General features: G+C 59.9%; 1 protein-coding gene across 1 annotated transcript in view; it reads left to right on the top strand.

The window, feature by feature from the left end:
• The first annotated feature begins 6,559 nt into the window (after positions 1 to 6,559).
• LOC125459875 (septin-7-like) overlaps positions 6,560 to 11,963 on the top strand; it is a 67,627-nt gene continuing 62,223 nt past the window's right edge. The window contains exon 1 of the mRNA XM_048546848.2: positions 6,560 to 6,882. Within this exon, the coding sequence (XP_048402805.1) occupies positions 6,847 to 6,882 (36 nt within the window). The 5' untranslated portion in view covers positions 6,560 to 6,846. The remainder of the gene's footprint in view (positions 6,883 to 11,963) is intronic.

The following is an 11,963-nucleotide window of genomic DNA, read 5'->3' as shown; positions in this document are numbered from 1 at the left end:
GACTGGTCTCTGAGTGAGTAGTCATCTGTCCCTGAGTGACTGATGTAGTGATTGTAATGAGGTCAGCTGGGTAGACCTCCTGGAATATGAGTTCCTTGATTTGGGCTATTAATCTGGTGCAGTTAGGGAGCCCTGGCTGACAAATATAAACAGAAACGATAGAAGTTCTTTTCGCGAGTTTTGAGAAGATTTGTAGCTCAGGTTGAGGTTCTGGATGTAAATTTGCTCACTGAGCTGGAAGGTTCATTTTCAGACGATTCGTCACCATTCTAGGTAACATCATCAGTGAGCCTCCGGTGAAGTGCTGGTGTTAAGTCCCGCTTTCTATTTATGTGTTTAGGTTTCCTTGGGTTGGTGATATCATTTCCTGGGTTGGTGATGTCATTTCCTGTTCTTTTTCTCAGAGGGTGGTAGATGGGCTCCAAATCAATGTGTTTGTTGATGGAGTTCCGGTTGGAATGCTATGCTTCTAGGAATTCTCGTGCGTGTCTCTGTTTGGCTTGTTCTGGGATGAATGTGTTGTCCCAATCAAAGTGGTATCCTTCCTCATCTGTATGTAAGGATACCAGTGATAGTGGGTCATGTCTTTTTGTGGCTAGTTGATGTTCATGTATCCTGGTGGCTAGCTTTCTGCCTGTTTGTCCAATGTAGTGTTTGTCACAGTTCTTGCAAAATTAAAACTACCCAAAATTCACAAACCAGGAGCCCCCCTCAGACCCATAGTCTCGCTAATGGAACACCAACGTACAGATTAGCCAAGGAACTACACCAAAGACTAAAACACCTCGTAGAAGACTCACGCCACTCGATTCACTCCACCCAAGAATTCCTGAACACCATCAAAGACACCAAGATAGAAGAGGATCAAATAATGGTCTCCTTTGACGTAACAGACCTGTTCACATCCATCAACATCAACCTGGCCAAAAAAACACTGACTACACTATTAGAAGAACCAAAGACACATACACCAGACACCACCAACCTCATCAGCAAGGACAACATCTTCAAGCTAATGGACCTATGCCTTACCACCCACTTCACTTTCAATAACAAAATCTGCAGACAAACCAACGGAACACCCATGGGATCTCCAATATCAGGGTTCTTAGCAGAGGCAGTAATGCAGAGACTCGAACAAACAGCTCTGTCAATCATCCAACCCAAACTTTGGGTCCGCTACATGGATGACACCTTTGTTATCACTGAACAAAACAAATTAGAGGAAACCTTCAAGACCATCAATAATACCCTTACTGGCAGAACATTCACAAAAGAGGAGGAAAACAACAAACTGCCATTCCTAGATGTCACAGTCGAGCGAACAGTCAATGGGGAACTTCAAACCAGCGCCTACAGGAAAACAACACATACGGACCAAATACTGAACTACAGAAGCAACCATCCCAACACCCACAAACGAAGCTGCATTAGAACATTATTTCAACGAGCCACCACACACTGCAGCACAGCAGAACTGAAGAGCAGAAGAAAATCACCTATACAGCATATTCAAAAAGAACGGGTACCCAATGAACACAGCCCGCTGATTTCTCAGCAACAAACCCAAACAAACAGTCAAAAACATACCCAGAAACCATAACCACTCTCCCCTACATCAAAGACATCTCAGAAATGACTGCCAGACTACTCAGACCTCTTGGCATCATGGTAGCCCACCAACACACTAAAACAGCAGCTAATGAACTTAAAAGACCCTATTACAGACAACAAGCAAAATGAACATCATTTACAAAATACCTTGCAAGAACTGTCCTTCCTCAAATATGGAGACCAAAACTGAACACAATACTCCAGGTGCGGTCTCACATGGGCCCTGTACAGCTGTAGAAGGACCTCTTTGCTCCTATACTCAATTCGTCTTGTTATGAAGGCCAGCATGCCATTAGCTTTCTTCACTGCCTGCTGTAGTGATAGGCAGCATGGTTTTGTGCAGGGGAGGTCATGTCTTACCAACTTGATAGAATTCTTTCAGGAAGTGACAAAGTTGATAGATGAGGGAAGGACTGTAGATGTCATATACATGGACTTCAGTAAGGCATTTGATAACCTATGTGGTAAGCTGATGGAGAAAGTGAAGTCGCATGGGGTCCAGCGTGTACTAGCTAGATGGATAGAGAACTGGCTGGGCAACAGGAGACAGAGAGTTGTAGTGGAAGGGAGTTTCTCAAAATGGAGAACTGTGACCAGTAGTCTTCCATAGGGATCTATGTTGGCCCACTGTTGTTTGTGATAAATTATCTGGAGGAAGATATAGCTGGTCTGACTAGCAAGTTTGCAGATGACACTGAGATTGATGGAGTAGCAGATAGTGAAGGGGACTGTCATAGAATGCGGCAGAATATAGATAGATTGAAGAGTTGGGCGGAGAAATGGCAGATGGAGTTCAATCCAGGCAAATGCGAGGTGATGCATTTTGGAAGATCCAATTCAAGACCAAACTATACGGTAAATGGAAATGTCCTGGGGAAAGTTAATGCGCAGAGCGATCTGTGTGTTCAGGTCCATTGTACCCTGAAGGTGGCAGTGCAGATGGATAGAGTGGTTAAGAAGATATACTTTCATTCATTCGACGAGGTATTGAGTACAAGAGTTGGCAGGTCATATTCCAGTTGTATCGGACTTTGGTTTGACCACATTTGGAATACTGCATGCAGTTCTGGTCACCACATTACCAAAAGGATGTGGATGCTTTGGAGAAGGTGCAGAAGTGGTTGACCACGATGTTGCCTGGTATGGTCGGCGCTCGCTATGAAGAGAGGTTGAGTAGATTAGGATTATTTATATTAAAAAGACGGAGGTTGATGGAGGACCTGATTGTGGTCTAGAAAATCATGAGAGGTATAAACAGGATGGATAGCAAGAAGCTTTTTCCCAGAGTGGGAAACTCAATTATGAGGGGTCACTATTTCAAGGTGAGAGGGGAAAAGTTTGAGGGAGATGTGCGTGGACGTTCTTAACGAAGAGAGTGGTGGGTGCCTGGAACATGTTGCCAGTGGAGGTGGTAGAGGCGGGCACGATAGCATCATTTAAGATATATCTGGACAGATACATGAATGGCGGGGGCAGAAGGATACAGATCCTTGGAAAATAGGGGACAGGTTTAGACAGAGGATCTGGATCAGCGCAGTCTAGGAGGGCTGAAGGGTCTGTTCCTGTGCTGTAATTTTCTTTGTTCTTTGTTCTATACTAAAACCTTTCAAGAGTAGATAGATTTAATTAATGAATATTATGACCCCAAGCCTTCTCTAATTCTGAGACACAATAGGTTTTACTTGGCAGTTTGAGAACCAGGACAGTCTATGTTAGAATTTTTGATGGGGTTAAGATGACTAGCAGAGGCAGTTAAACATTTTGACTTCATAATAAATGAGATGTTGAGAGGCCGTTTGGTGTGTTGAATTAATGATGTCACTATGCATTCAAGATTTTTGAGAAGATTTGTAGCTCAGGCCTTTGATGCTGTCGTTGACTTTCTTACCGAACTAGCAAATTTGTTTGCAAACGTTTTGTCACCATGCGAGGTAACGTAATCACTGTGCTTCTGGTGAAGTGTCAGTGTTCTGTCCTGCTATACCAACCATTAAAAAACAAATTCGGAAGTAACGCCACCCACCCCAGCAAACCAAAACACATTAATAGCAAACAAGACAGAACACTGATGCTTCACCACAGGCGCACTAATAATGTTACCTCGCATGGTGATAAAACGTTTGCGAACAAACTTACCAGCTCAGTGAGCAAGTTAACCACCATAACCATGCATACCTACGTGCAGTCAGACAAGATTCCCAGAAGTATGCTACAATTAATACCAATAAAGGTTTGTACCAATCTACAAGACTGCCTTTAGAGATATCATCAAGCTGTGCCAATTTTAGCGGACAATGGAGAAACATTTTACAAGGCCTACCCCAGGTCGTCCTTTTTCTAAATGATATGCTTATAACATGTAAGACCAATAAAGGACACTTGGAGAACTTTGACATAGTGCTGAGATATTTCACCAAGCCGGGTGTAAGCCTTAGGAAGAAAAAGTGTGTGTTCCAGGCAGCCCAAGTGCTCTACTTGGGCTGCAGAGTCGACAAGACTGTGTCACACCCATTGGAAAATAAAGTGAGATCAATCAAAGGTACCCCAGCTTTCACATCTGTACCAGAGCTTCGGTCTTTTCTCGGATTGGTGAATTATTACAGAAAGTTAAATGTAACATAGTCTCCGTCCTACCACCCTTACGTTTGCTATTAATGAGAGGCCAGCATTGGAAATGGTCTTATGGCCAAAATGTAACCTCAAAGAAATTGAAGAAGCAGCTGTCATCATCTAAGGTTGGCACACTGCAATCCCAAGCGAGATCTGGTGCTGACATGCAATGCATCCCTGTATGGTACTGGGGTAGTGTTCGCTCACAGTGGAGAGGAACACTCACTGTATTATTCTTCCCAGATTTTGGCTTTGGCGAATATAGATAGAGAAGGAAGGTTTATCAGTCATCTTTGATGTGAGAAAGTTCTACCAATACGTTTATTGACATAAATTTGTCAAGGCATCAGACCGCAAACCCTGGCTAGGCCTATTCAAAGAGGACAAGGCTGTGCTATCCATAGCTTCAGGTCGAATTCCACAGTGGGCTTTCATTCCAATTGTGTACAATTACAAGTTGGAACTCTGTCTGGGAGGCCAATAGCATATGAAGGTGCCTTGAGACCCCTCCCACTGTGGCACTACAGGAAGAGTCCATTCTGGTTTTAAACATTTTGGATACCTTCTGGCCACCCCTGCCAATGTCAGACTATGGACGTGAAAAGATTCCATCTTGGCAAAACTAAAACAGCTGGTGTTGTTGGGGTAAACAAAGGGGCCGTCACAATCAGAATTGAAACTTTTCTGGATCCAGCAAGACCAGATCACCATAGAGGACAGCATTTTATTATGGGGTAGCAAGAGTAATTGTCCCAAGTAAAGGTTGCTGCCAGATACTGGCGGAACTCCACCAGGATCATCCAGGGGTGTCTAAAATGAACATACTGATGAGAAGTTATGTCTGGTGGCCAGGACTGGATGTTGACATCGCTGCATTGGTGGGGCAGTGCCCAGTGTTTCAATAGAGACAAAGATTACCACCAGCAGCTCCCTTACATTCATGGGAATGGCCAGGTAAACCCTCGACACAGTTATGTGTTGACTATGCCGGCCTTTTCAGGGGATCAACATTCTTAGTCACTGAGGACACCCAATCAAAGTCGTTGGATGTGCATAGAGTTCATTCATCAAACATGGGATGATAATAGAAAAGCTGTGAGCATCTTTTGCAACACACGGTCTTCCGGAAGTGTTGGTCACAGACAATGGGCCGTCATTTGCCAGCAGGGAATTTAAACGTCCTAAAGTCCAATGGCATTTGGCGTGTAAGGGCAACTCCATACTCTCCATCATCCAATGGTCTGGCAGAAACAACAGTCCAAGTTTTGAAGGCAGGCTCAAAGTACCAGCCTACAGCTTCACTTGATACCAAACTGTCTGGTTCCTATTTGATAATTAGATTACCCCTCATGCAACTACAAGGATAGCTCCAGCAGAGTCGCTAATGAGACAAGACTCTGCACCAGGTTAAATCTGATCCCCCCAGAGCTGGGAGGGGCTAAAATGGCATCAGGAATGCCAATGCCTGATACAAGATTCCTCCACAAGAGAGACAGTTTACTTTAGGGCACAATGTTTGGTGCTGAAATCACCGAAATGGCCTTGCATGATTTTGAGGCTTGGTGGATGTGAAGTCAGGTCCCATGACGTACAAATTTCGGGTAGGTGAGATGGTAGTGAACATGCATGAGGACCATATGAAAGCTGCAAACCTGTAAAGAGGGCAGGAACATAACATACTTGGCCCTTCGTAATAGCCAGGGTTCTCCTGCCCTGTCACACGTTGAACAAGTCTGGGATGGACACATCCAGTGTCACAGTCTTGGCACCCTTACTGCCTGAAAAAGACAAACTTTTGCCAAGACACTCTGGGTGCCAGAGGCAGGCTACGTTCTGTATCTGCAATTGAATAGAGGAACCAGATCTGGTGCAAAAATGCCCCAGGAGAAGCTACAAGAAAAAGAACAGGCCAATGTCCCTAGACTTAGAAGGTTATGAATGTATGATTGTAACATGATCAGTCATTCAGGAGGTATCGTGGATTATGAGTTCCCTGATTGGCGCTGTTAACCTGGTCAAATCCAGGAGCACTGGCTGACAGAGGTAAACAGGAGTCATGGATTCTGCTCATTCGAAGGAAGCTGTAAATAAAGGGTGACGACGTGACTGGATGCTGACCTCTGTTGAGCTATTTCACTTGGTCCCAAAGTGATGTCTCCCTGTATGTCTAGTCCCTGATTGATAAAGTGATCACTCTGTGTTGTGTCTAATCCCTGAGTATAAGAATGACCATTCTATACGTGTCTATTCCCTGAGTGACAGAGTGACCGCACCCTGTGTCTCTAAGTGACAGGGTGACTTCTCCTTTTGCGTCTCCTCCCGAAGTGACAAAGTGACCACCGTAAACGTGTCTGGTCCCGATGTGACAGGCTAACCTACTCCGTGTAGATAGTGTGACCAGTCCCCTGAGTGTTTTCAGTGAACTCGCAGCGTTTACGATGAGACGTGGTCCATGAACCAATAAGATTCGTGTATGAGGGGCCCATGCGGCCTGGGTGTGTTTGGAGCGGGAGCGCGCCCGGTTTTCGGATGCTGCGGGTTCACGGCTGCAGCCGCGAGAGCGCCGAGGGGAGCGGGGGCGCGGCCTGCACGGCGGTGCGTGGGTGACCGAGCGAGAGGAGAATGATCGAGCGGCCCGAGGCTGGGGGAGGCGTCCCGGTGAGTGACGGAGCGGGAGGCAGGGGACGCCGCGGAAGTCCGGACCGACCCCAGGCATAAACCTAACGCCTTCACCCATCCAGGGCCGCCCCCGAACAGACCGAGTGTCAGGGCCAGAACCAAACAACACACCCAGGGTCAGATTCAGACGCAAATCCAAACACATACACACCACACCCAGGGCCACGGCCGGACCCAAACCCCTCACCCAGGGCCAGGGCCGGACCCACGCCCCTCACCCGGGGCCAGGGCCAGGGCCGGACCCACGCCCCTCACCCGGGGCCAGGGCCAGGGCCGGACCCACGCCCCTCACCCGGGGCCAGGGCCAGGGCCGGACCCACGCCCCTCACCCGGGGCCAGGGCCAGGGCCGGACCCACGCCCCTCACCCGGGGCCAGGGCCAGGGCCAGGGCCGGACCCACGCCCCTCACCCAGGGCCGGACCCACGCCCCTCACCCAGGGCCAGGGCCGGACCCATGTCCCTCACCCGGGACCAGGGCCAGGGCCGGACCCACGCCCCTCACCCGGGGCCAGGGCCGGACCCACGCCCCTCACCCGGGGCCAGGGCCGGACCCACGCCCCTCACCCGGGGCCAGGGCCGGACCCACGCCCCTCACCCGGGGCCAGGGCTAGGGCCAGGGCCGGACCCGGACCCAGACCCAGACCCACACCGCACGCCCAGAGCCAGGTCCAGGGCCAGACCCACACCCCACAACTGACACCCCACACCGCACGCCCAGAGCCAGATCCAGGTCCAGGGCCAGGGCCGGAGCCACACCGCACGCCCAGGGCCAGGGCCGGACCCGCAAGGCACGCCCAGGGCCAGACCCGGACCCAGACCCACACCGCACGCCCAGAGCCAGGGCCAGGGCCGGACCCACACCGCACGCCCAGGGCCAGGGCCGGACCCACATCGCACGCCCAGAGCCAGGTCCAGGGCCAGGGCCAGACCCCACACCGCACGCCCAGAGCCAGGCCCAGGTCCAGGTCCAGGGCCAGGGCCGGACCCACACCGCACGCCCGATGCCAGGGCTGGACCCACACCGCACGCCCGGTGCCAGGACCGCACCCAGACCCACACCGCACGTCCAGGGCCAGGGCCGCACCCAGACCCACACCGCACGCCCAGAGCCAGGTCAAGGGCCAGACCCACACCGCACGCCCAGGTAGAGGGCCAGACCCCACACCGCACGCACAGAGTCAGATCCAGGTCCATGGCCAGGGCCACGCCGCACGCCCAGGGCCAGGGCCACGCCGCACGCCCAGGGCCAGGGCCGCACCCAGACGCGCACCGCACGCCCAGGGCCAGGGCCGCACCCAGACGCGCACCGCACGCCCAGGGCCAGGGCCGCACCCAGACGCGCACCGCACGCCCAGGGCCAGGGCCGCACCCAGACGCGCACCGCACGCCCAGGGCCAGGGCCGCACCCAGACGCGCACCGCACGCCCAGGGCCAGGGCCGCACCCAGACGCGCACCGCACGCCCAGGGCCAGGGCCGCACCCAGACGCGCACCGCACGCCCAGGGCCAGGGCCGCACCCAGACGCGCACCGCACGCCCAGGGCCAGGGCCGCACCCAGACGCGCACCGCACGCCCAGGGCCAGGGCCGCACCCAGACGCGCACCGCACGCCCAGGGCCAGGGCCGCACCCAGACGCGCACCGCACGCCCAGGGCCAGGGCCGCACCCAGACGCGCACCGCACGCCCAGGGCCAGGGCCGCACCCAGACGCGCACCGCACGCCCAGGGCCAGGGCCGCACCCAGACGCGCACCGCACGCCCAGGGCCAGGGCCGCACCCAGACGCGCACCGCACGCCCAGGGCCAGGGCCGCACCCAGACGCGCACCGCACGCCCAGGGCCAGGGCCGCACCCAGACGCGCACCGCACGCCCAGGGCCAGGGCCGCACCCAGACGCGCACCGCACGCCCAGGGCCAGGGCCGCACCCAGACGCGCACCGCACGCCCAGGGCCAGGGCCGCACCCAGACGCGCACCGCACGCCCAGGGCCAGGGCCGCACCCAGACGCGCACCGCACGCCCAGGGCCAGGGCCGCACCCAGACGCGCACCGCACGCCCAGGGCCAGGGCCGCACCCAGACGCGCACCGCACGCCCAGGGCCAGGGCCGCACCCAGACGCGCACCGCACGCCCAGGGCCAGGGCCGCACCCAGACGCGCACCGCACGCCCAGGGCCAGGGCCGCACCCAGACGCGCACCGCACGCCCAGGGCCAGGGCCGCACCCAGACGCGCACCGCACGCCCAGGGCCAGGGCCGCACCCAGACGCGCACCGCACGCCCAGGGCCAGGGCCGCACCCAGACGCGCACCGCACGCCCAGGGCCAGGGCCGCACCCAGACGCGCACCGCACGCCCAGGGCCAGGGCCGCACCCAGACGCGCACCGCACGCCCAGGGCCAGGGCCGCACCCAGACGCGCACCGCACGCCCAGGGCCAGGGCCGCACCCAGACGCGCACCGCACGCCCAGGGCCAGGGCCGCACCCAGACGCGCACCGCACGCCCAGGGCCAGGGCCGCACCCAGACGCGCACCGCACGCCCAGGGCCAGGGCCGCACCCAGACGCGCACCGCACGCCCAGGGCCAGGGCCGCACCCAGACGCGCACCGCACGCCCAGGGCCAGGGCCGCACCCAGACGCGCACCGCACGCCCAGGGCCAGGGCCGCACCCAGACGCGCACCGCACGCCCAGGGCCAGGGCCGCACCCAGACGCGCACCGCACGCCCAGGGCCAGGGCCGCACCCAGACGCGCACCGCACGCCCAGGGCCAGGGCCGCACCCAGACGCGCACCGCACGCCCAGGGCCAGGGCCGCACCCAGACGCGCACCGCACGCCCAGGGCCAGGGCCGCACCCAGACGCGCACCGCACGCCCAGGGCCAGGGCCGCACCCAGACGCGCACCGCACGCCCAGGGCCAGGGCCGCACCCAGACGCGCACCGCACGCCCAGGGCCAGGGCCGCACCCAGACGCGCACCGCACGCCCAGGGCCAGGGCCGCACCCAGACGCGCACCGCACGCCCAGGGCCAGGGCCGCACCCAGACGCGCACCGCACGCCCAGGGCCAGGGCCGCACCCAGACGCGCACCGCACGCCCAGGGCCAGGGCCGCACCCAGACGCGCACCGCACGCCCAGGGCCAGGGCCGCACCCAGACGCGCACCGCACGCCCAGGGCCAGGGCCGCACCCAGACGCGCACCGCACGCCCAGGGCCAGGGCCGCACCCAGACGCGCACCGCACGCCCAGGGCCAGGGCCGCACCCAGACGCGCACCGCACGCCCAGGGCCAGGGCCGCACCCAGACGCGCACCGCACGCCCAGGGCCAGGGCCGCACCCAGACGCGCACCGCACGCCCAGGGCCAGGGCCGCACCCAGACGCGCACCGCACGCCCAGGGCCAGGGCCGCACCCAGACGCGCACCGCACGCCCAGGGCCAGGGCCGCACCCAGACGCGCACCGCACGCCCAGGGCCAGGGCCGCACCCAGACGCGCACCGCACGCCCAGGGCCAGGGCCGCACCCAGACGCGCACCGCACGCCCAGGGCCAGGGCCGCACCCAGACGCGCACCGCACGCCCAGGGCCAGGGCCGCACCCAGACGCGCACCGCACGCCCAGGGCCAGGGCCGCACCCAGACGCGCACCGCACGCCCAGGGCCAGGGCCGCACCCAGACGCGCACCGCACGCCCAGGGCCAGGGCCGCACCCAGACGCGCACCGCACGCCCAGGGCCAGGGCCGCACCCAGACGCGCACCGCACGCCCAGGGCCAGGGCCGCACCCAGACGCGCACCGCACGCCCAGGGCCAGGGCCGCACCCAGACGCGCACCGCACGCCCAGGGCCAGGGCCGCACCCAGACGCGCACCGCACGCCCAGGGCCAGGGCCGCACCCAGACGCGCACCGCACGCCCAGGGCCAGGGCCGCACCCAGACGCGCACCGCACGCCCAGGGCCAGGGCCGCACCCAGACGCGCACCGCACGCCCAGGGCCAGGGCCGCACCCAGACGCGCACCGCACGCCCAGGGCCAGGTCAAGGGCCAGACCCACACCGCACGCCCAGGTCCAGGGCCGGACCCACACCCCACACCCCACACCGCACGCACAGAGCCAGATCCAGGTCCATGGCCAGGGCCACGCCGCACGCCGAGGGCCAGGGCCAGGGCCACGCCGCACGCCCAGGGCCAGGGCCAGGGCCACGCCGCACGCCCAGGGCCAGGTCCACGCCGCACGCCCAGGGCCAGGCCTCACGCCCAGGGCCAGGGCCAGGGCCAGGCCGCATGCCAAGGGCCAGGGCCAGGGCCAGGGCCAGGCCGCACGCCCAGGGCCAGGGCCAGGCCGCACGCCCAGGGCCAGGGCCTCGCCGCACGCCCAGGGCCAGGGCCTCGCCGCACGCCCAGGGCCAGGGCCAGGGCCACGCCGCACGCCCAGGGCCAGGGCCAGGGCCACGCCGCACGCCCAGGGCCAGGGCCAGGGCAACGCCGCACGCCCAGGGCCAGGGCCAGGGCCACGCCGCACGCCCAGGGCCAGGGCCAGGGCCACGCCGCACGCCCAGGGCCAGGGCCAGGGCCACGCCGCACGCCCAGGGCCAGGGCCAGGGCCACGCCGCACGCCCAGGGCCAGGGCCAGGGCCACGCCGCACGCCCAGGGCCAGGGCCAGGGCCACGCCGCACGCCCAGGGCCACGCCGCACGCCCAGGGCCAGGGCCAGGGCCACGCCGCACGCCCAGGGCCACGCCGCACGCCCAGGGCCACGCCGCACGCCCAGGGCCAGGGCCAGGGCCACGCCGCACGCCCAGGGCCAGGGCCAGGGCCACGCCGCACGCCCAGGGCCACGCCGCACGCCCAGGGCCACGCCGCACGCCCTTGGCCAGGGCCAGGGCCACGCCGCACGCCCAGGGCCAGGGCCAGGGCCAGGGCCAGGCCGCACGCCCAGGGCCAGGGCCAGGGCCACGCCGCACGCCCAGGGCCAGGGCCAGGGCCACGCCGCACGCCCAGGGCCAGGGCCCGGGCCAGGGCCACGCCGCACGCCCAGGGCCCGGGCCAGGGCCACGCCGCACGCCCAGGG

This window comes from Stegostoma tigrinum, chromosome 16, assembly GCF_030684315.1.
Source record: "Stegostoma tigrinum isolate sSteTig4 chromosome 16, sSteTig4.hap1, whole genome shotgun sequence".
Classification (NCBI taxonomy): Eukaryota; Metazoa; Chordata; class Chondrichthyes; order Orectolobiformes; family Stegostomatidae; genus Stegostoma; species Stegostoma tigrinum.
The sequence above is the reverse complement of the archived record's forward strand: the minus strand, read 5'-3'. Positions and strand labels throughout refer to the sequence as shown.